Genomic DNA, 24,054 nt, shown 5'->3' with positions numbered 1-24,054 from the left:
GCTATTTCGAGATGTAATGTTTATCGATGTTTTGCTGCTTTGGTTACGATTACCAGTGTTTCGTTGTTTATACAGTGGTTGTTCGCCGCCCTGAGCCCTACGGGGGAGGGCGGGATATCAATCGAATAATGAAATAAAACAAAATTTTAAAAAATGAGATCAGGCTATACCCGTGGTGGCGAACCTTTGGCACTCCAGATGTTATGGACTACAATTCCCATCAGCCCCTGTCAGCATGGCCAATTGGGGCTGATGGGAGTTGTAGTCCATGACATCTGGAGTGCCAAAGGTTTGCCACCACTGGGCTATACCATGCCATCCCTAAAGCTCCCCCAAAAGGCAAAAAGCATCAGGGGTAGGGAACCTGAGGCTCGAGAGCCGCATGCGGCTCTTCTGCCCTTGCACTGTGGCTCCACGAGCTGAGCCGCCAGCTTCATCCTTGCCCGCCCTGCAGGCAGCAGGGCAGGCGCATCCATGCACTTCTCAGAATGAGCGGAGTAAAAGGTAAAAAAAACCCCTATATATATATAGTGTTATCTTTATTTTAAATGTCAAAAATTATTTGCGGCTCCAAGTGTTTTCGTTTCCCATGGGAAATGGGTCCAAATGGCTCTTTGAGTGTTAAAGGTTCCCTACCCCTGCTGTAGATCCTCATCATTAAAAAAAATAATATCCTGCTTTGAAAGGAAAGGAATGATTTCAGGAAGATTCCCAAAGGAGCCTGTCTCATGCTGCGAGAGAGACGTCCCACCCCCCCACCACGGTCAGGAGGGACGGAACGAGGCATTACCTCCCTGAGGCAGGTATAAATGGGACAGACGAGGACTCGGAAGGGCTCCCCGGTGCTGCTCCTCATGGTGCCGAACACTTCGCAGAGGAAGGTGATGAAGCCCAGCCAGCGTTCCACGTCGCTCTGCTGCAGCTCCTCTCGCCTCGTAAAGTCTTTCTGCGCAAAACGAAACGAAACGAAACAAAGGAAAGAGAGACAGGCAACAGAGGGCATCAAGCGAGGCGAAGTCACCGTGTCGGGGAGCAGGGCGGCAGCTTGCAAAGGGCCGGAACAAAGGGAAAGGCAAAGGCGGATATTGAATAGAAGAGGCAGCTGGCTCCTCTTCTACGCTGGTGGCCGGAGCCCGGCTACCTCCCAGTTTCCTTACGGACGTGGCAGACATCCTTAGCAGTAAACAGAATACAGGCCCTGCGACCCAGTTTTTTTTTTTGGGGGGGGGGCTCTAAGTAGAGGGTTCCCAGGTCCTACCACCATGTTTCCTCTTGTACCTCCCTTCCCACGCACTGACCTATATCTGTGCCTCCTTCCCCCGCTCCATCCAAGCCCTGCCGCCACCTGCACTCACAGATGCTGTTCCCAGACCCTGCTGGGCTGTGCAGGACGGAAGGCAGAGTGCTTGCAAGAAAGCAGGTGGGCAGCGGGGGAAGTCCAGGGGACAGTGGTCATTGATAGTGGCCCGGCCAGAAGCCCTCGGCCTCGCCAACCACCCCATCTCAGGGCACACTAATGCCAGCCCTTTGGTGTCCCCTCCGGATTCTTTTGGGGAGTATGAATTAAGTTTTTACAGCAGTGCTATGATAAGAACATAAGAACATAAGAACAAGCCAGCTGGATCAGACCAGAGTCCATCCAGTCCAGCTCTCTGCTACTCGCAGTGGCCCACCAGGTGCCTTGGGGAGCTCACACGCAGGAGGTGAAAGCAATGGCCTTCTGCTGCTGCTGCTGCTGCTCCTGAGCACCTGGTCTGTTAAGGCATTTGCAATCTCAGATCAAGCAGGATCAAGATTGGTAGCCATAGATCGACTTCTCCTCCATAAATCTGTCCAAGCCCCTTTTAAAGCTATCCAGGTTAGTGGCCATCACCACCTCCTGTGGCAGCATATTCCAAACACCAATCACACGTTGCGTGAAGAAGTGTTTCCTTTTATCAGTCCTAATTCTTCCCCCTCACAAGATATCTGTTGTGGGGAAGAGAAGGGAAAGGAGTTTTGCAAGCCCCTCTGAGACTCCTTCTAGGAGACAAAGGCGGGGCATAAATTCAAGCTCCACATGATCAGTTTGCTATCCACAAAGTTTGCTATGATCAGTTTGCTATCCACAAAGATTGAGCAAAAGACAAAACCATGTCTTCGTCGGCAAATGCGTTCGTTGGAATTGAACAACCACTGGCTTTTATTCCTGCGCTGCTTCTGTTGTATTTTATTATTGGTTTCAGGAGCTTTATTTGCAACATTTCCATTCATCCCTTTACCCCGTAAATCATAGAATCATAGAGTTGGAAGAGACCACAAGGGCCATCAAGTCCAACCCCCGGCCATGCAGGAATAAACCATCAAAGCACTCCCAACTGATGGCCATCCAGCCTCTGTTTAAAAAGAAAGAGGACTCCACCACTCTCCGAGGCAGTGAATTCCACTGTCAAACAGCCTTGACGGTCAGGAAGTTCTTCTTAATGATTAGGTGGAATCTCTTTTCGTGCACCTTGACTCCATTACTCCATGTCCTGGTATCCGAGGCAGCAGAAAACAAGCTTGCTCCCTCTTTGACATGGCATCCCTTCAAATAGTTAAACATGGTTATCATGTCACCCCTTAACCTACGCTTCTCCAGACTAAACATCCCCAGCTCCAGAGGTGGGATCCAACAGGTTCTCACAGGTTCCCGAGAGTAGGTTACTAATTATTTGTGTGTGCCGAGAGGGGGTTACTAATTGGTGATTTTGCCACGTCATTTTTGCCTTAGTTACGCCCCTCCTCTCAGCAGTAGCGCGCAGAACTGGAAGCAGTCTAGCAGGAAGTGCACCGTCGTGCGTGGCAGCCTGCGCCTGCGTGCATTTGTTTCCCGCCCAAGGACCGGCGCAGCGGCTGCGTCCTTGCCACAGCCCCGCCCAGGAATGCCCCGCTCCCGGAATGCCCGGCCACGCCCCCTAGTGCCCCGCCCAGCCCCATTGGCGCTACGCCACAGTTTGAATCCCACCACCATGGGAACCTGTTACTAAAATTTTTGGATCCCACCACTGCCCAGCTCACCAAGTCTCTCCTCGTAGGGCATGGATTCCAGACCTTTGACCATTTTGGTTGCCCTCCTCTGGACACGTTCCAGCTTGTCAATAACCTTTTAAAATTACGGTGCCCAGAACTAAACACTGTCCTCTAGGTGAGGTCTGACCAATGCAGAGTAGAGTGTTACAATTACTTCCCTCGATCTAGACATTATACTCTTATTGACGCATCCCAGAATTGCATTGGCTTTCCCAGTACCTTCCCCAGTACCCAGCATTCCCCCTACCTTCATGGAACTCAACAATCATTGAGTCCCTGGGTTAGGCCCTTCGTCTTGGACCAAAATGCACTGCATAGGATGGATCACAGAGACCTGGACATACAGTATGGAGCAGCCTGTTTAGCTATAACTAGCCACGCCATTTAATTCAGCAGCCGCAGAAGTCTCTGGAAGCCTCCTGAATGACCCCAATGTTCCCCTCTCCCAATCCCCGAACTCTCCCAATCTCTGAAACGTCAGCCTCTGCGATAAAACGGCTACATCGGCACTGTTCTTTCCCGTAATGGCCTATATCAGTGGCTCTCAGCCTTTTTTTTCACTTGAGTACCACTTGCCAGCCCATTTCCCTGAATTGTGCCCCAGTATTAGAACTGAAAAATTAATTTTTAAATTTAACTTAAAACAAAAACTCCAGTTAGTAGAGAAAACGCGGAACAACCGCCTCACCGAACACAGCGCAAAGGCTGCCCGCACTCGAAAGTTCACAAAGCGGAACAGATTTATAGCTTGTGAAGAGGCGCAAGAAGAAGAAGAAGAAGAAGAAGAAGAAGAAGAAGAAGAAGAAGAAGAAGAAGAAGAAGAAGAAGAAGAAGAAGAAGAAGAAGAAGAAGAAGAAGAAGAAGAAGAGTTTGGATTTATATCCCCCTTCTCTCTCCTGCAGGAGACTCAAAGGGGCTTACAATCTCCTTGCCCTTCCCCCCTCACAACAAACACCCTGTGAGGTAGGTGGGGCTGAAGAAGAAGAAGAGGAGAAGAAGGAGGTGGAGTAGTAGTAGTTTGGATTTACATCCCACCTTTCTCTACTGTAAGGAGACTCCAGGTGGCTTACAAGCTCCTTTCCCTTCCACTCTCCACAACAGACCCCTTGTGAGGTAGGTGGGGCTGAGAAAGTTCCCAAGAACTGTGACTAGCCCAAAGTCACCCAGCAGGAATGTAGGAGTGCGGAAATACATCTGGTTCACCAGATAAGCCTCTGCCACTCAGGTGGAGAAGTGGGGAATCAAACCCAGTTCTCCAGATTAGAATCCACCTGCTCTTAAACACTACACCACACCGGCTCTCAGAAGCCCGTTCGCCAAAATAATAAAGCTAGGAACGCAGGCTTTTCTTGCAGTTAAATAATGAAGGAACTTGCATTGCCATTCATCATAATCTTGAATTAATTTCACAACTTTTGACTGTATTTTGTCTTACACTGTTGATATTAATGCACCTTTCCCCTTCGTTATATAATTCTTTTCACGTACCCCTAAACATTCTGGCGCCTACCCCCGAGGGTAGGCGTACCCCAGGGTGGGAACCACTGGCTTATATTAACAGGCTTTGGAAGTTGTGAAACACTTCAAAATTTTCAAGGCGTGACCTCGGCTGCTCAGGATAACGGGGTAGATGCAAGATCATGAGTTAGGGCCCCTTCCGCACACGCAAAATAATGCGTTTTCAAACCACTTTCACAACTGTTTGCAAGTGGATTTTGCAATTCCGCACAGCTTCAAAGAGCACTGAAAGCAGTTTGAAAGTGCATTATTCTGCATGTGCGGAATGAGCCTTAGTCTGCAAACTGAAGCAGCTATGCTAAAACAAACGGGGGCAGAAAGGTCATGTATTCGTTTTGTAGTTTTTACAATCCACCATCATCCCAAGAACTGTGATGCTTAGAGTCAAAACCACCTAAAGGCTACGGAGAAATTATCCCATGCCTGAACAAGGTCAAGTCTGATGTTGCCTTTGTTTCATACAAATGCACTGGTAAATGTTTGCTTAAAGCTGGCTTAAAGGTAGAACACAGCTGGCTTAAAGGTAGAACACAGCTCACATACGAAGGCAGAACACTGACCGTATATTAAAAACCGGCCAACTATAAGAAATTACTGGAGGTAATTTTAACTTAATGCGTGGAGATGTTTGTAATTACGGGCATCTGTTAATAGACTACACTACTGTCAGCAAACAGTGCTATTTCTTAGCTGTAATTTATTTTAAAATAACAATGACATTAAAGGCAGTGTGTATGGGAAAGCTCTGGAGACTCAATAGATGGTTTTGGCTGTTTGCTGCGGAGTGCAGTTCACCCGTGAGTCACTCCCATAATTATTATTTTAAACGGGAGAGACTTTTGACTGAGTCTACCTGTGTGAGTCAGAGCTCGGTTGTACCTTAAACCCATCGGGGGTCTGCAGCTCAAATGGCACCAGTGTGGAGAGCTCTCTCCTTCTCTGCCCTTTATACAGCAATGTATAAAGTGAATCTTTACCACTCATGAGGCGTGTTAGGAGGAAGGCGGAGAGATATTAGGGGGAATTACAGCTCTTTCGTCGGCTAGAGGGCACGGGGAGAAGCATGTCTGAATGTGAGGCAGAATTATCGGGGAGACTTCCCATCAGCAAACCATTCTGGGGGTAGAAAATTTTTAAAACTGTCATTGCTGCAACATCACAACAGGAATTGCCAGAAACTCTATGGTACCATAGAGTTTCTGCCAGTTCCTAGAGTAGCATGACGTAGCTGGGTTTTTCCAATTGGCCATGCTGGTAGGGGCTGATGGGAGTTGTAGTTCATGAACATCTGGAGTGCCATAGGTTCGCCACCACTGCTCTAGGAATTGCCAGAAACTCTATGGTACCAAAGAGTTTCTGGCAGTTCCTAGAGTAACATGACGTAGCTGGGTTTTTCCTTGAAGATGTAAAGTGCCATCATGCTGGCGGTGCACCCGTGTCCCTGACTCCCCAGACTCTCACCAGTTCCTGACTGGCAACTCCAGTGTGAGGGCACCATTCTTTAATCTCTCCCCCTCAGCAGAGGTGCTTCTCTAAGCCCACAAATGACGGGTTATCCAGATGGTTCCCCTTCCCAAGGCATCTGGCCAGTGGTGGGATTCAGTCTGTTCGCACCTGTTCGGCAGAACAGGTAGCTAATTTGTTGTCTAGTTCAGAGAATGGTTGTAATCCCATCACTGTGTCCTTCCGGAACCGGTTGTTAAATTATTTGAATCCTACCGCTGCATCTAGCCCCCTTTCAGATGCTTGATTCTGGAGAAAACCTTCTCCACCATGGTTGGGAAAGGAGTTCGGAGTTCGGAGGGTACGGCTGCCAGCTCTGGAGATTTCTGGAGATTTGGGAGGGAACCCTTGCGAGAGCAGGGTTCGGGAAGGGCGGGACCTCGGCGGGGTTTGGTGGAGTCTACCCTCCAAAGTGGAACTAATTCCTCTTGTCTGGAGATCAGTTGTAATTTTGGGAGATTTGGCAATAATATAAATCTGTATCCAATGACTTAAACCACGCACAACGTGGGTAATTTTATCCACAATGTATATCCACACAATCTCATACACAATGATTTATATGATGCAATTTTGGACAACCTTGTATATTTACAATTTGGATTTAAAGGAGTACAATTTTGCATAAAGTACACCTACAATTGATATCAGAGTAAGTACACTCATGTACAAAATAATACTTCATATATGAGTTACAGCTTCAAAATAAACACGCAAGGTTTACCTGAAGATTGGCAGCCCAGGGGACATGAAATCCTTGCGTGGATTGTTTCTATGGAACGGTTTCCATCATGGGTCTGCGGCTCAAGGAAGGAACGGTTCTTTGGGCTGAGCAAGGAACGGTTCTTTGGGCTTAGGCCTGGTATTAATTACAGATTCCTAGACAAAGTCTGGGAATGATGTAACCCTAGGCCAGTGGTGGTGAACCTATGGCATTCCAGATGTTCATGAACTACAATTCCCATCAGCCCCTGCCAGCATGGCCAATTGGCCATGCTGACAGGGGCTGATGGGAATTGTAGTCCATGAACATCTGGAGTGCCATAGGTTTGCCACCACGGCCCTAGGCCAATGACGTGGCTCCAGCCACGGAATGGAGCCTTTGCCTGGTAGGGGCAGAGGACTGTAACCAGAGGGAATTCTTGTGAGAAGTTTCTAGAAAAAAAAGGAAAACTAAGACTGGATTTTTATAGGTCCTCTGACTACATGTTATACTGGAAGAAGAATCTGAGTAGTGGTTAATTTTTGAAAAGCGAGAAGATGGAGATTGCAGCCTGGAGCCCAGATCTATGGTGTGGCTAAGAGTGGCGTAGTGGCGAAGAGCAGGTGCATTCTGATCTGGAGGAACCAGTTTGATTCCCAGCTCTGCCGCCTGAGCTGTGGAGGCTTATCTGGGGAATTCAGATTAGCCTGTGCACTCCCACACTGGGTGACCTTGGGCTAGTCACAGCTTTTCGGAGCTCTCTCAGCCACACCCACCTCACAGGGTGTTTGTTGTGAGGGGGGAGGGGCAAGGAGATTGTCAGCCCCTTTGAGTCTCCTATAGGAGAGAAAGGGGGGATATAAATCCAAACTCTTCTTCTCTTCTTCTTCTATGTGAAGGTAAACCAATATACTAAAAACGTATGTCTTATAAGGGTGGGCACCAGTTTGCACAAAGTGTGGGGGTTGACTGGTGCATAGTTTAGGATTGGGGAAATCTAAGATTCTCCAAGAACAACGTTTTAATTTCTTTCTGAGCATGTGCAAAGTGCACACAATTATAGCTAAGGATACATGAAAGAGTAGCGAAAGGATATGAAAGAAGAAGAGTTTTGGATTTATACCCCACCTTTCTCTCCTGTAAGGAGACTCAAGGTGGCTGACAAGCTCCTTTCCCTTCCTCTCCCCACAACAGACACCTTCTGAGGTAGGTGGGGCTGAGAGAGTTCAGAGAGAACTGTGACTAGCCCAAGGTTACCCAGCAGAAATGCAGGAGTGCGGAAACACATCTGGTTCACCGGATAAGCCTCCGCCACTCAGGAGGAGGAGTGTGGAATCAAATCCGGTTCTCCAGATTAGAATCCACCTGCCCTTAACCACCACACCATGGTGGGGAAAGGATATAATTTGTTACTTTTCATGTGTTTCCTAAAAACATCCATGACCATTACTCAGATCACAGGCTACTACCTTGTCACGAGCAATAGACTTCTATGGACTTACTTAGCATCCTATTACGTAACGCCTGCGCCATTTAATTTGCCATGGTGATACTTATACTTTGCTTCAGCTTCGTGCCAGTTTTTTCCTTGATTTTAATTCCTGAAATCCGAATCCTGTGCATTCCTTAACTAATAAAACTAACCAACCAATTAACCAATTAGCTAACGAATAAAACTAACCAACCAATTAACTAACCAACCAATTAACTAATGTTAATTAACTAATGTCCCAATGAAAGGCTGGTCACTTTAGTGGCCCCACCGCCATTTTGTTCTTGTTGAAAGTGCAGTGGCTGACATTTTTGTGTTTAGAAGACGGAGAGAGAATGAAGAGTGAAACAAATGAGTTCAGAGAAGGTCACAGGGCCAGTGTGACTCAGTGGTATGACTGTTGGCTTAGGACTGGGGGAGACCCAACTTCAAATCTCCACTCTTATGAAGCCCACTTGGGGGGGGGGGGGGGGTCTTGGTTCAGCCATGTCCTTCCTGGCAAATCTCTCAACAAAAACGGGAGGAGGCAATTATGAGGGCCCTTTTATTATTATTAATTAAATTTCGATGCTGCTGCCCGCTCCCCCCCACGGGGAAACAAGCAGGATAAAAATGTAAATCAAAAAGAAACGACCCAAAAGGGAGAGGGGGTGAAGAAAAACAACAACACAGAGACCACGAGCACATAAAATAAGAAATCAGAAGTGACTCTCATGTTGCAGTTTGGGCTAAAAGAGAACTGGAAAAGTTCGAAAGCTACTCATTTGGGATGTGCTGGGCATGGGACGGAGACTGTTCTCGTCGCTGTCACAGATACGCTCCGTATGCAGCTTGACCGAGGCGGATCGGCGCTGCTGGTGCTACTGATCCTACCAGCGAGCGCTTTGGATGTGGTCGCACCACGCACCTCTTTGACCCAATCCGCCACTGGTCAAGCTTCGCTCAAAAGGGTACCGTCCTTCAATGGATTGGTTCCCAAGCCCGGACCGGAGTCAGTAAGTGTGGTGCGGGGACCTGAGCTTCCTCGGAGGTGCCCGCTTCATTGCGGCGTACACCTCAGGGAGCCGCTGTTGTCCCCGGGCTGTTAGTTTAACATCTATATACCACCCCTTGCTCCAGCTGGTAATGGAGCTTTGGGCTGGAGTGCCATCAGTACGCTTCGGATGATACCCAGCTCTATTCTGTCGGCGGATGGGGAGCAGACGCCGCCACTGCAGCTCCTACAGCATTGTTTGGAGGCGGTTGCTGGTTGGTTGATGGCAGAGCAGGTTAAAACTGAATCCAGCGAAGACGGAAGTCCTTTGGCTAGGTCGCAGAGGGAAGGGGCGAGGCTTTCCAGCCGCTGGTGGGAGGGGCCTTATTGGCACCGGCCCCCTCAGTTCTAGCCTGGGGTCCACCTGGATTCGTCTCTTTCTATGCGAGATCCCAGGTGGCCCATGTAACCCTGCCATGCGCTTTACCATCTCGCCAAGTTCGCAGCTGGCCCCCTTCCTCTCCCGGGCGGATCTGGCCACAGTGATTCATGCAACGGTCACCTCCAGATTAGACTATTGCAACTCGCTCTACGCTGGCCTGCTACCCTTGAGGCTGATCCGAAACTGAAACTGGTCCAGCATGCGGGCGGTTCGGTTCTGCTCAATGGGTGGTGCCTTTAGAGATCATATCACACCCGGTAGTTGCAACCGCTTCTGCACTGGCTCCCCAGTTGAATTCCGAGTCGCCTTCAAGGTATTGGTGTTAACCTTTAAGGCTCCTACGCTCGCCTGGGGACCCTCGTGCATCTTAGGGACCGCTCTGGCCCCATATGTCCTGTATCGCCGGTCTCTCTGCGCTCGCAGAGGCCAACCTACTGGAGATCCCCTTGCCCTCTATGATGCGGCTGGTCTCCACCAGGGCCAGGGCTTTTACGGCCCTGGCCCCCTACCTGATGGAATGCTCCTTCCTCCAGTTGTCCGGATCCAAGGGACCTACAAGAGTTCCAAGCAGGGCCTGTAAGAATTGAGTTATTCCGCCGGGCTTTTGGGGAGGCTCGGTTGCTGATAGGGTGCCCCATTAATAACAATCTAAGACTACTGTTCCCCTCTTAGGGAAGCGGGGGAGCTAATAGCTGTACGCCATCTGTTTAATTGTTTTAACTGTTTTAAATTAGGAGCGTTGCTTTTAACTATTATGAAGTTTTAGTATTTTATTTTGTTATTCACTTGCTGTATTATGATGTGAACCGCCCTGAGCCCCCTGGGGGAGGGCGGTATAAAAGTGAAACAAACAAATAAATAAATAAATAAAATAAATGTGAATTCCCTGGGGATTTTGACAGCTGTAACCTTAACTAAATTGCTGTTAAGCCCCTTGTAGTCTTTGGGATCTGACGGAGTAGAAAGACACAGAGCTGGATCCAGTGGTATTCTTCAGGTCTGCGAAGGGACGCCGTCCTTGTATTCGTCGACTATTTGTGGACTATTTTGCCTTGGACGGGATGTAACGGGGAGACGTCTGTTTAGCACCACGGATTCACTCCGAGACACAGAACCGTAACTTTCCGCTCTCCCATTTATGAACTGATTACCAGTGGCCGGATCTTGACCCAAGCTGGGTATTTTTAAAACCCTCTCTCAACAGGCCAGCCCATGTATAATAATGTCTACGAACCGAGTCTTTTAAAAAAAGCTCCATTGGGCACGCTTTTCATCTTAACTAACTCCTGGAGATGCTCTGTTTTGACGACGGCCAGAGAGATGGGTTGGTTGCCAGTTCCAACAGTTTTGAACAGAAAATACACCTCTCTTTATTTACTGCTGCCTTTGGCAAACAGAAGTCCACACTGGGGGTGTTTAAATACACAGTGAAGCCAGGCAGATATTCAAGGATATATGAACTGTGGAGCACCCCAGAGGCCTCTGTCGGCTTCCCTTTATTTTGAGCTCTCCCCCATGCCGACAAATCCCTTCAAAGCTGAAGTTCCTAATAATACAATAAAACACAACAACAACATTTCTTCTTGGTGGCTGAGGAATATCAGACACATCCAGATAATGGGGCGGTTTTGAGAAACGAGAAGCTTTATTTACGCATATCGAAAATCTATCTCTACATATTTTAATCTATATTTGTACCGATATGATTCTAAAAATGAAAATGCACAATGAGTTCAACTAACGAAGAGTTTTTTAGATTGTGGCCTACTGTGTATATCCACATATATACCCTCTCTCCTATTTTTAAACTCATTGCCACGGCCTGCTTAACTCCATTATGAGCAGACAGAGAAGAACATAAGAACATAAGAACAAGCCAGCTGGATTAGACCAGAGTCATAAGAACATAAGAACATAAGAAGTAGCCTGCTGGATCAGGCCAGAGTCCATCTAGTCCAGCACTCTGCTACTCGCAGTGGCCCACCAGGTGCCTTTGGGAGCTCACATGCAGGAGGTGAAAGCAATGGCCTTCTGCTGCTGCTGTTCCTGAGCACCTGGTCTGCTAAGGCATTTGCAATCTGAGATCAAGGAGGATCAAGATTGGTAGCCATAGATCGACTTCTCCTCCATCAATCTGTCCAAGCCCTTTTTAAAGCTATCCAGGTTAGTGGCCATCACCACCTCCTGTGGCAGCATATTCCAAACAACAATCATGCAACTTATGAACTAGTCCAACTTATGACTAATCCATCTAGTCCAGTTCTCTGCTACTCGCAGTGGCCCACCAGGGAGGAGGAGGGGAGGAGAAGGAGTAGTTTGGATTTATATCCCACCTTTCTCTCCTGTAAGGAGACTCAAGGTGGCTTCCAAGCTCCTTTCCCTCCCTCCCCCCACAATAAACAACTTGTGAGGTAGATGGGGCTGTGATCTGAAGAACTGACTAGCCCAGCAGGAATGTAGGAGTGCGAAAACACATCTGGCTCAACAGATAAGCTTCTGCCACTCAGGTGGAGGAGTGGGGAATCAAACCTGGTTCTCCAGATTAGAATCCACTCCACTAGCTAGCTACACCACACTGGCATCTATTGCAGTCTCCAACGTGGGCACAGGGGCACCTTGATGCCCGCAAACACCTTTCCTAGTGTCCACCAAGTGTTTTTAGAAAGTAGGCAAAGCTATGAGGGGTTTTTCCCAGCGAGGCTTCTGACTGGCCACTGGAGATTTGACTTTTTTAAAATGTTGCTATGGCGGCAGCCGCCACCTCACCATTCTGTGGCTGGCTCCACCTCTTGTAGAAGTAGTCTCATGGCGGCCATTTTGTGGCTGTGTCCACAGGTGCATACAGGCTCAAAAAGGTTTAGGACCAACTGCCCATGAACTCCCTCAAAATATTGCCTTATTTTCTACAGGATAAATTCTGCACTGAAACAATCCTGATTCCCCACTCCTCCGCGTAAGCGGTGGGCTCTTATGTGGTGAACTGGATTTGTTTCCTCCACATGAAGCCGACTGGGTGACCTTGGCCCAGTTGGTGAGGGAGCTGCTCCAGTGACCAGGACGAGGAGTAATGGGTTCAAGGTGAAGGAAAAGAGATTCCACCTAAACATCAGGAAAAACTTCCTGAGGAGGAGGAGGAGGAGGAGGAGGAAGAAGAAGAAGAGTTTGGATTTATATCCCCCCTTTCTCTCCTGCAGGAGACTCAAAGGGGCTTACAATCTCCTTGCCCTTCCCCACTCACAACAAACACTCTGTAAGGTAGGTGGGGCTGAGAGAGCTCTGAGAAGCTGTGACTAGCCCAAGGTCACCCAGCTGGCGTGTGTGGGAGTGTACAGGCTAATCTGAATTCCCCAGATAAGCCTCCACAGCTCAGGCGGCAGAGCTGGGAATCAAACGCGGTCACTCCAGATTAGATACACGAGCTCTTAACCTCCTACGCCACTGCTGCTCCTGTTGGACAGTGGAATGCACTCCCTCCGAGTGTGGCGGAGTCTCCTTCTTTGGAGGTTTTTCAACAGAGGCTGGATGGACATCTGACAGGAGTGCTTTGAATGTGCGTTCCTGCATTGCAGGGGGTTGGACTTGATGGCCCTTGGGGTCTCTTCCAACTCTATGATTCCATGATTGAGTCACTGTTCCCTTAGAACTCTCTCGGCCCTACTTTGAGACCCCTTAAAAAGTAGAGAAAAGAGGAGTATAAATCCAAACTTCTATCCTCCCTTCTGGGACTCTTCCCGTTGAATTCCCTTGGAGACCTTTGCTTCTGAGAATGTACTGAGAAGACAGCTTTTGAGTTTCCGTCAGCCTAACCCTTTTCATGTTTCCTCCCCTTGGCTGTTCAAGACTGTGACAGAATGCTGGCACAGACAGACCCACAACTCGACAGGTGCCAATCACAAAAACCGAAGCATGTCATGAAACCGTACGTGCAGAAATGTGTGCGCGGTTGTTCTGTGGGCTCACGGCAGCTCCTCCATCGCCAACGACTTAAGGTCCTTCTCAAAGTAACGTTTAAAGAAGAAGAAGAAGAAGAAAAAGCCAAAATCAACCACTCTCAGGAGGCAGCTGAAACTCTGGGAAGGCCCCTCAGACGTGTTTGTGTTGTAGTGTGAAAACGCAGCCTGCTGCCAGAATGTAAGCGAGCCGTTCCCAGAGGCTTCCAATAGGTGAGGGAGGAAATGGCCCGTGTATGTGCGGGCAGGTGAGAGAAACGGTGGCGCCTACAGAACAAGAGCTGAGGGCTCCCCAAATTAATGTGGGGCGGTTAAGAGTTTGCCTCGCGTGTTCTCGGCAATGTGCCCGCAACGCCGTTGGAGCAGTTTCTCAAGGAACTGTGAGTCCACAGAATGCCAGACAGCGGCAACAGGGGCACAGATGCTATTTTACACCCACACCCCAAGAATTTGGCCCCATTTTAAACAACAGGTGCTGTTCTAAAGCTGTTCTGCCTTGTGCCACTGCAGGAGACATCTGGCCATGCTGAGGGCCAAGGAAATGAGGCCTATTTCGAACAACCGGTGGAGAAACCCACCCCTGTTTAATGCTCCACAGGAAACTTGAGGGGATGGGGGAAGACCCCCGAGCTGGATGGCCCAGGCTGGTCCGATCTCATCAGATCTTGGAAGCTAAGCAGGGTCAGTCCTAGGTTGATTCCGCACTTACGCTATTGACCAAAGTTCGAGCTGCGTTTGACCTAAGTGCTTCGCACAACCACTGGGATCGACGTGGTTTTGTACCAGCTTCGCCCTGTGTAACGGTCAAATTTCTGGCTCCAGTTGGGAACTACTACTTTTTCAGGGAACCACGCTCGAACTTAGCTCGATTCCAGTAAAGTGTGGAATCTCTGGTGCCAGGAGTCCCCCATTCAGCCAATCACAGCTGAGTGTTTCGGGCATGCGTACAGCTGGCCAATCAAAAAATGCCACCTTTGTCCCTCCATTCCTGTGGCAGTTTTTTTAATAACGTGTGTGGGGATAGACGGAACATAGACGGTGTGTGGGGATAGACGGAACACGGAACATAGACGTGTGTGGGGATAGACGGAGCCAATCGGAACGGAGCGGCGAAGAGGCACAGGATGATTCCGCCCTCCGAGCTGGGATCAAGCTGGTGTCAGTGGGGAACAACAATGGTTTCGACCTAGGTTAGTACCCTTCTCAGGGAACTGGGTCGAACCTATTTTACTCGCGTGTGGAATTGCCCCTAGTTATTATTTGGTCAGGAGACAACCAAGGAAGTCCAGGAGGCAAGATATGGCAGATCACCTCTGTCCATCTCTTGTTTTGAAAACCCTATGAGGGGGTTGCCATAAGGGTTGTGTATGGTACAGCACAGCAACCTTTATTAGGCATCAAAAAGAGACACACCGGATAAAAATAGACAAGATAAGAGACCTGGGAGGAGTGTCAAAAGTGTACAAACAATATATACAGCGGAGGTCCTTTGCCAGAGGATTATTTCAGAGTTTTAATTTCCAATAACACGGGATCCTGATTATTCAGGAGATCACTCAATTTGGAGTTAGGCGGGCAAGGGCCTGCCAAAATTGGAAGCCTTGAGAAAAAAAAACTGGGTCTAAATTCCATAAATTTGGGGCAGACAAACAAAATATGCTCTAGCGACTCTTCGGAAGTTAGACAATACACACATATGTGCTTCTGGTGTAGAGATTTTGTAAATCTCTCTGGAGATTGTGTAAGAGGAAATGTGTTGGTTCTTGCTCTGGTAACCACCCATCTCAGCTTGGGGTTAAACAATATAAATAGCCGGCTAGAGAATTAAGGGGTAGCTTGTCTAACCATGCTGGTGCCATCCTTGCTAGACTCTGCCTTCAATTTCATCCTGTCCTGCTGGAGGAGGAGGAGGAGGAGGAGGAGGAGGAGGAGGAGGAAGAAGAAGAAGAAGGAGGAGGAGGAGGAGGAGGAGAGTTGGATTTATATCCCCCCTTTCTCTCCTGTAGGAGACTCAAAGGGGCTTACAATCTCCTTGCCCTTCCCCCCTCACAACAAACACCCTGTGAGGTGGGTGGGGCTGAGAGAGCTCCGAGAAGCTATGACTAGCCCAAGGTCACCCAGCTGGCGTGTGTGGGAGTGTACAGGCTAATCTGAATTCCCCAGATAAGCCTCCATAGCTCAGGTGGCAGAGTGGGGAATCAAACCCGGTTCCTCCAGATTAGAGTGCACCTGCTCTTAACCACTACGCCACTGCTGCTCCTAATAAGGGTCATGACTTGATGCCCCTTTCCTCCACCATCACAAACGGAGGGTCAGGGTGCATGGCTGCATGCTCTCCCACCCCAATCTGACAGGATTTCCCCATCATATCTTCCATATAGTCCTAAATAATCTAGGACCAAGCTATGTGAAGGCCCGCTTCCATTCAAATATGCCTAGCCGTGATCTTAGATATCATCTGCTGAGGCTAGGGTTGCCAGAAATTCCTGGAGATTTGGCGGCAGAACCTGAGGAGGTCAGAATTTGGGGAGGAGAGAGAACTTAGTGGGGATGTGAAGTCACTCTAGAACTTCAATTCCTCCTAGTCTCTATGGCATACCGCAAAGTCTGCCTTCTGAAGCTGATCTCTGCAGTCTGGAGATCCACTGTAATTCGTTGGGATCTCCAGGGCCTACCTGGCGGTTGGCAACACTAGCTGAGGTCCTATGCCAGTGATGGTGAACCTTTTCAAAAGCGAGTGCCCAAATTGCAACCCCAAACCCACTTATTTATCGCAAAGTGCCAACACGGCAATTTAACCTGAATGCTGAGGTTTTAGTTGAGAAAAAACGGTTGGCTCTGAGGCGTGCGTTACTCGGGAGCAAGCTTGATGACGTTGCTTTGACTTTGCTTTGAAGCAACCGTGCAACACTTCCAACGGGTGAATCATGACCCTAGGAGGGTTTACTCAGAAGCAAGCCCCATTGCCAGCAACCGAGCTTACTCCCAGGCAAAGGATCATGCTTTAGTTCTTTGAATGAAAATCAATGGGGTTTAGCAGCGCTTAACAGGGTTACCTCCACTGCTTCCCCACAACTAGGTCTGAAATTTAATGCTTATAATCGAGCCCAGCGGCCCAGGCCAGCCTAGATGGGGGGGGGGGGGTTGCTCTGTTTGCGCGTGCCCACAGAGAGGGCTCTGAGTGCCACCTCTGACACCTGTGCCATAGGTTCGCCACCACTGTCCTATGCCAACAGTGATGGAAGCATAGAGGGGATATGTGAAGTTGCTGCACCCAGGATGGGCCTCAACGTATTCACCTGAGCTCTTTACTCCTCCCCTCTAGATCTCGCAAGGACAGGAGTGAATTTCGTTGCACTGGAACCTGCTCCGAGGCTGCCATTCGATCGGTTCGTCATTTTAATTGTGCCGCGTTTGAAATGGCATTTGATGCTGCTTCCCAATTATTTGGTTCTTGCGAGCTGTTGTGCTGTTGACTTCTTTTTAAATAAAATAATCTTTCCAAGCTGCTTTGGGCAGTGTTCAGTGGAAAGTCAGAGCTCAAGGGTCCTAAACGGACAAACAAAACAAAATATTTGGGTCTCCTGCTGCTCACAAGAGTCTCACAACCCCCCCCCCCCACATTTGCATCTGCCTTAATAATCCGCTGGCTACAATCAGCATCCTCGTTTCCCCTTTGACCTCCCCTCTCTTTTCCTTTCTTCTTTCTCTCTCTGTCTTACACCCACATAGACATACACAGACAACATCCTCTTTATAAGGCAGAGGTGCCACAAAGTCTATTGGGTGCGTTCAGGTCAGCAGAAATCGAGAGCCAGGAGAACCAGGCGCGTCAGAGCAAGGGCATGCGTGCGCGGAGTGGCATTTCCCCCTCGCAACTTTTTCCACTGCCGCCAGCCTGTGACAGAAGGGACAGAACGTGCCCTCGAAAAGCACAGGACGACAGAGCCTTATTAAACCGATCGGCCGAAGGAAGGGAAATAATGCCCGCGACTGGAGAAAGACGGGGGAAGATGGTTTTTCTAAGCGTTTGTCTGGGAACCGGTTTCCAAGGCTCCGTTCCCTCCCTCGCCTTAGGATCTCGTGGAATATTTCAAAACCCCATTTCACCAACACGAGGTTTCCATTTCCTCCCCGCTAGGAGGCAATCAAAATACTTTCAGGGTTTACAACTAATTGCGTTTAATAGAGTTTATTTGTTGAGCTCAGTCGTACCTGGCCTTTCCCCCAAAGTGGCTGACGTAATTCCCCTTTATTTGCCCCTCCACCTTCTGTCTTCTGCTTTCTGTCTTTCCCTTCCCCTGGCAGCCTCAACCTGGAAATACGGCGGGATTTCAGCTGTTGGGCATGGTTAGCTGCCAAGATCATCAGTGTGGAGCCTGCCACAAGGCCAGGTCCAGCTGTATGGTGGGAAGCCGCAAAGATTTGCAGGGGACACCACACTTAACTCTGTATCTGCCCCCCCCCAACACTATTTCACCTCCTCCTGGCAACTTCCATATCGTCCCCTTTCTTTGTTCCCTCTTCTCTTTCTGACCCACCCACCATCCTACCACTGGAGTGTTGTGGGGTTCCCGGGCTGTATGGCTGTATTCCAGTAGCATTTTCTCCTGACGTTTCGCCTGCATCTGTGGCTGCCAGCCACAGATGCAGGCGAAAAGTCAGGAGAAAATGCTACTGCACCACGGCCAAACAGCCCGGAAACCCCACAACACTCCAGTGATTCCGGCCCTGAAAGCCTTCCGACATCCTATCATTGATCTGCCCCTCATCTTCAGCTATATTTATTATTTACTTCATTTATACTCTACCATTCTCCAAGTGGGGACCCAAAGCAGTCTACACCAGAGGTGGGATCCAGCAGGTTCTCACAGGTTCCCTAGAGTAGGTTACTAATTATTTGTGTGTGCCGAGAGGGGGTTACTAATTGGTGATTTTGCCACGTGATTTTTGCCTTAGTTACGCCCCTCCTCTCAGCAGTAGCGCGCAGAACTTGAAGCAGTCTAGCAGGAGGTGCACTGGCGTGCATGGTAGCCTGCACCTGCGTGCATTCGTTTCCCGCCCAAGGACCGGCGCAGTGGCTGCGTCTTTGCCACAGCCCCGCCCAGGAATGCCCCGCCCCCGTCATGCCCGGCCATGCCCCGCCGTGCCCCGCCCAGCCCCATTGGCGCTACGCCACAGTTTGAATCCCACCACCATGGGAACCTGTTACTAAAATTTTTGGATCCCACCACTAGTCTACACCATTCTTTCCTCCACAACGCCATGAGGCAGGTCAGGCTGAGGTAGACCGACTAGTCCAAAATCAGCCAGTGAACTCTTTCTGGCAGCCCCATATTCTCTTCCCTTTCCCTGCTTCCTTCTTTCCTTCCCGTTCAGCAGCCAACTTTTCGTCTTTCAGCCCCCAAGACATTAGCTTTATTATGCATTTATTTCATTTATACCTTGCCTTTCTCCCAAGTGGCTAAGGCTGTTCTTCTTCCCCTCTGTTTTCTCTCACAACAACCCTGCAAGGTAGGCCTGGCTGAGAACATGTGACCGGCCCAAAGTCACCCACCAAGCTTCCATATCAGATTGGGTTCCGAACCGAGATTTCCCAGATTCTTATCTGATGCTCTAACCATTACACCGCACTGATTCTCAGCACCTGCTGTGTTTTTTCTTCCTCTTGGTTCTCCCTCCAGTACTAAACAGAAGTTCCTAGACAGGATAAAGTACCTCAGGATGCTTACAAGCCATACAGGGAATGTTGGGGAATGTTGCCAGACCTTGAGATTGTAGCAAAATCCACCAACATCAAAAACCTGTATACCACACCAAAAACCTGTGCATCACACCAAAAACCTGTGCAGCATACCAAAAACTGTGCATCCGCACTACAATAAACCCACTCAAATATATACTGTTTACTAGCCAACCTACGAACAGTTAGGATAATCAATATTCCATTACATGTAATCTAAAAAAACCATACAATTAAGCCACAACTACAGTTAATTACACACAGTTAAGCAACAACTACAAAGTAACCTTTGAGATTGTGTTTGCTAATCAAAGCGTTTTCTATTTCATTTGGTTAGTTACAAGAAATTCTAGGTAGCAGATGCAGAAAAGGGACCTGACTCACAAAGGGAACTTACTAAGAAAAGGAATATTACTCTCACTTATTACTGTTAAAGTATTAAAATACTTAAAAACCCATTACTCCTGGTCCTAGACTCTGGAGAAGCAGAAAACAAGCTTAGTCCCTCACCAACATGGCATCCTTTCAAATATCTGAACATGGCTATCATGTCACCTCTTAACCTTTTCTTCACTAATCTAAACAGCTCCCTACGTCTCTCCCTGTAGGGCATGGATTCCAGACCTTTTGCCATTTTGGTTTCCCTCCTCTGGACTTGTTCCAGCTTGTCAATATCCTTCTTGAACTGCAGTGCCCAGAACTGAACACAATATTCCAGGTGAGGTCTAACCAATGCAGAATAGAGAGGTACAATTACATCCCTCGATCCTGACACTATACTCTTAATGATACAGCCAGTGGTGGGATTCAAAAATGTTAGTAACAGGTTCCAATGGTGGTGGGATTCAAACTGTGGCGTAGCGCCAATGGGGCTGGGCGGGGCACGACGGGGGCGTGGTCGGGCATTCCAGGGCGGGGCATTCCTGGGCGGGGCTGTGGCAAGGACGCAGCCGCTGCGCCGGTCCTTGAGCAGGAAACGAATGCACGCAGGCACAGGCTACCACGCACGCCGGTGCACCTCCTGCTAGACTGCTTCAAGTTCTGCACGCTACTGCTGAGAGGAGGGCCGTAACTGAGGCAAAAATCACGTGGCAAAATCACCAATTAGTAACCTCCTCTCAGCACACACAAATAATTTGTAGCCTACTCTCGGGAACCTGTGAGAACCTGCTGGATCCCACCTCTGGATACAGCCCAAAATCGCACTGGCTTTCTTGGCAGTTGTCAATTCAATTTGATCTGCAGGCATCTTTCCAAATGGGAGCTCTGGATTGAGATGCGTGTTTCTTCTATGCATCAAAATCAAACCGGTTCCAACGGGGCCCAGCATTTGAGAAGGAGGGGTGGCTGAGTGATCCAGCAGACAGTTTTCAAGCAGAAGAGCTTGGGTTCGATTCCTGACATTTTCAGCTAAAGGGATCTTGACCAGCAGAGCTCTTTTGACCCAATATAAATTATATTTGCCTGCAAATGGGATGTTGTCGCCACCGGTGATGGCAGCCGACCAGAAAAATCTTGTGGCAGTGAGTTCCATACACTTAAGGAGAGGAAAGTCTAATATAACAGGAAAGTGATCACTACTGCACAGAGGATTATCGGCTGCCCTCTCCCCTCCTTGGAAGAACTCTATAATTCCCGAAGCCTAAAGAAAGCCCAAAATATTCTGAGGGACCCGTCTCGTCCAGCACACTCTCTTTTGGAACTGTTACCATCTGGCAGACGATACAGGTCTATCAAAACTAGGACAAAGAGGCTTAGAGACAGCTTCTACTCTAGAGCTGTGGCTATGGTGAACTCCGCGGCTTCGTGTCGATGTGTTTGGGGCTGTGTAGGGATGGGTGGAGGAAGGGGAAAGTGAGGATGGGGTAGGAGTCTGAAATTGTGTGCATCGAGGGATGCTGCTGTAAATTTCGTTGTGCGTGCACAATGACAATAAATGCTTATGTTATGTTATGTTATGTTATGTTATGTTATGTTATGTTATGTTATGTTAAAGCACCTGAAGCACCGTTAAAGGAACGAGAAGCCTCCTCCAAACGACTTTGTCCCCTTGCAAATTTATTAACACTTGCCCCAAAAGCGCACACATTTTTTTTGCAGGTAAAAGCGCCAGGAGGGCTGTGTGTTTGTGTAACAAATGCGACGGTGTCCCCTGTCGTGGCACACAAGCAGGCAGCAGACATCTCTGGCTCGGGCATGCCAACCCAACACATTCTTCGTCTAAGCTTCACACTTGCGGACGTCCACTTTATAAGGCCGAGGTGCCGGGGAGTCTATGGGGAGACGCCAAGTTTGGAAAGAGAGACACAAGGGAATCCAAAACCGTTGGGTGGGATGCTGGAGGGCAGGGCAGGGCAGGGAGCCATTCATGCGTGCGGCTGGGTCCTCCTCTCCCAATACCTGATTACTGTTATGATGAATGGCTCTGGCAAGATCGCCTGCGAATGTGGAGCTGCGGCCGTTGAAGGAAGGGGGAGCAGCACTGACACAGTCAAAAATAAGCCGCTTTGGGTCTGTTAAAGAGGGGCGGATGGGAACTGTAGTCCATGAACATCTGGAGAGCTGCAGGTTGCAGACCCCCTATAGCAGTGGTGGCGAACCTTTGGCACTCCAGATGTTAATGGACTACAATTCCCATCAGCCCCTGCCAGCATGGCCAATTGGCCATGCTGGCAGGGGCTGATGGGAATTGTAGTCCATAACATCTGGAGTGCCAAAGGTTCGCCACCACGGCCCTATAGCCTAATTTGAAAAGACCATCGCAGAGTCTCTTGTTGGCGTAACTCAGGGGCAGGGAACCTGCGGCTCTCCAGATGTTCAGGAACTACAATTCCCATCAGCCCCTTTCAGCATGGCCAATTGGCCATGCTGGAAAGAGAACTGATGAAAACCAAAGTCTCGAACATCTGGAGAGCCGCAGGTTCCCTACCCCTGGCATAACTCAATACAATATAAGGAAGGCTCTGACCGCATTACGCTTGCAATCAATGCCAACAAAGTATCTAGAAGGCAGATATACCAAAATATCATTGGAGCAGTGAATTTGTATTTGTAGGTGTGAAGTAGAGGATCTACCACACGATGTGCTGAACTGCTCCTTGTAAGATGATCCAAGGGCCAAGTTCCTTCTTAGCTTTATATCTATGCCCCAGATGTATTCTGATGCAGATAAAATATAGCTTCTCCTTTCAGACTCCGATCCTTTTACATCCTATAGCGTTGGCCTTTTTGCATTGGCAGCCTCAAAGATTCAATCTAAGATTATATGAAAGGAAACACCAGGTTCAAATTCAGCATGAGATATGTCCGATTTTAGCTCAGATACATTGGAAGGGTGAATCGAGCGTTCGAGGGTTCGTGCATTTTATCTTCAGTTGGTAAACTTTTATTGCATTTTTTGTTAATTTATGTGTTTTAATATTGTAATGGCCTATGACACTCCAGATGTTCATGGACTTCAATTCCCATCAGCCCCTGCCAGCATGGCCAATTGGGAATTGTAGTCCATGAACATCTGGAGTACCATAGGTTGGCCACCCCTGGCCTAAGGCTTCACAATGAAGTCTTGCTGGACTGTACTGGAATGAAATAAGGATGTGCCCAAGGAAACAACAGAGCGTAGAGCTCGATATAGCGGAGGGAGGTCTTCTTCATTGAACCCATGATTATAAGGCACCCACCCGAAAATCAAGGCAGCCAAAAGACACCCCTTCCCCTCCACACACACAGCCCGAGAGATGCGAAGCCAAAGGACTCTGTGTACAGTTTCAGACTGGAACGCTTTTTAAAAAATTCTTTTGGTCACGAAATAACAGAGGGGAGAAAACAGCGGAGCGGATTTGACTCTCAAGGGAGGTGGCCGTGACCCAGAAACTGGGAACACGTTGCCACGCGGTTATGGAATCCAGACCAACAAAATTGGCCCCTGTCTCTCCTCGGTTCTCAGTCTCCCTCCCCCTCGCAGCCCCTCCCCAATAGCGTGGGGTGAGCCACAGTGGCGTGGTGGTTAGAGTGCCAGACAAGGATCTGAAAGGCCCCGGTTCGAATCTCCAATCTGCCATGGAAGCTTGCTGGGTGACCTTGGACCAGCCACACATTCTTAGCCAAGCCCACCTCACAGGTGAGAAAAAATGGACCAGGGGAGGACGAAGTAAGTGGTATTGGATCCACAAAGGAGAGAAAGGCTAGGGGGCTAGCATGTATGTTAGTGAGATAGGGAGAGAAGTGGGACCCCCAGCCATGCCCTAAATCTGCCCTAAATACTCAGAAGGCAAGAGGATAAAGCCAGACCTGCTCGGCGCAGGGCACCCTAATCCGAATGCAGACACCAACCACGTAGTGTGGCTTGCCAGCTGATTGGCTGGAACCTCCTTGTTTGTCATGACTTGGAAACCCTACAGCATAGGTGTCAAATTCGCGGCACTCCAGATGCCATGGACTACAGCTCCCATCACCCCCTGCCAGCATCTTGCTGCCAGGGATGATGGGAACTGTAGTCCATAACATCTGAAGGGCCGCAAGTTTGACACCTGTGCCCTACAGGGTCACCAGAAGGTGGCTGCAACTCGGCCACCACCAATATTTTTGACTGTGGGGAGTTATCTAGAGATGTATTGATTTATTACTTACATTTATATCCTGCCCTCCCCAGAAGGGCTCAGGGCGGCAACAACAGTATA

At 48.8% G+C, this 24,054-nt stretch overlaps 1 protein-coding gene across 1 annotated transcript in view; it reads right to left on the bottom strand.

The window, feature by feature from the left end:
• LOC125436937 (CBP80/20-dependent translation initiation factor-like) overlaps nt 1-24,054 on the bottom strand; it is an 86,326-nt gene that overhangs the window by 5,013 nt on the left and 57,259 nt on the right. The window contains exon 4 of the mRNA XM_048504321.1: nt 791-946. Within this exon, the coding sequence (XP_048360278.1) occupies nt 791-946 (156 nt within the window). The remainder of the gene's footprint in view (nt 1-790; nt 947-24,054) is intronic.

Source organism: Sphaerodactylus townsendi, linkage group LG07, assembly GCF_021028975.2.
Source record: "Sphaerodactylus townsendi isolate TG3544 linkage group LG07, MPM_Stown_v2.3, whole genome shotgun sequence".
NCBI classification, from domain to species: domain Eukaryota; kingdom Metazoa; phylum Chordata; class Lepidosauria; order Squamata; family Sphaerodactylidae; genus Sphaerodactylus; species Sphaerodactylus townsendi.
Note: the sequence above shows the minus strand (reverse complement) of the source record. Positions and strands in the feature narration are given on the sequence as shown.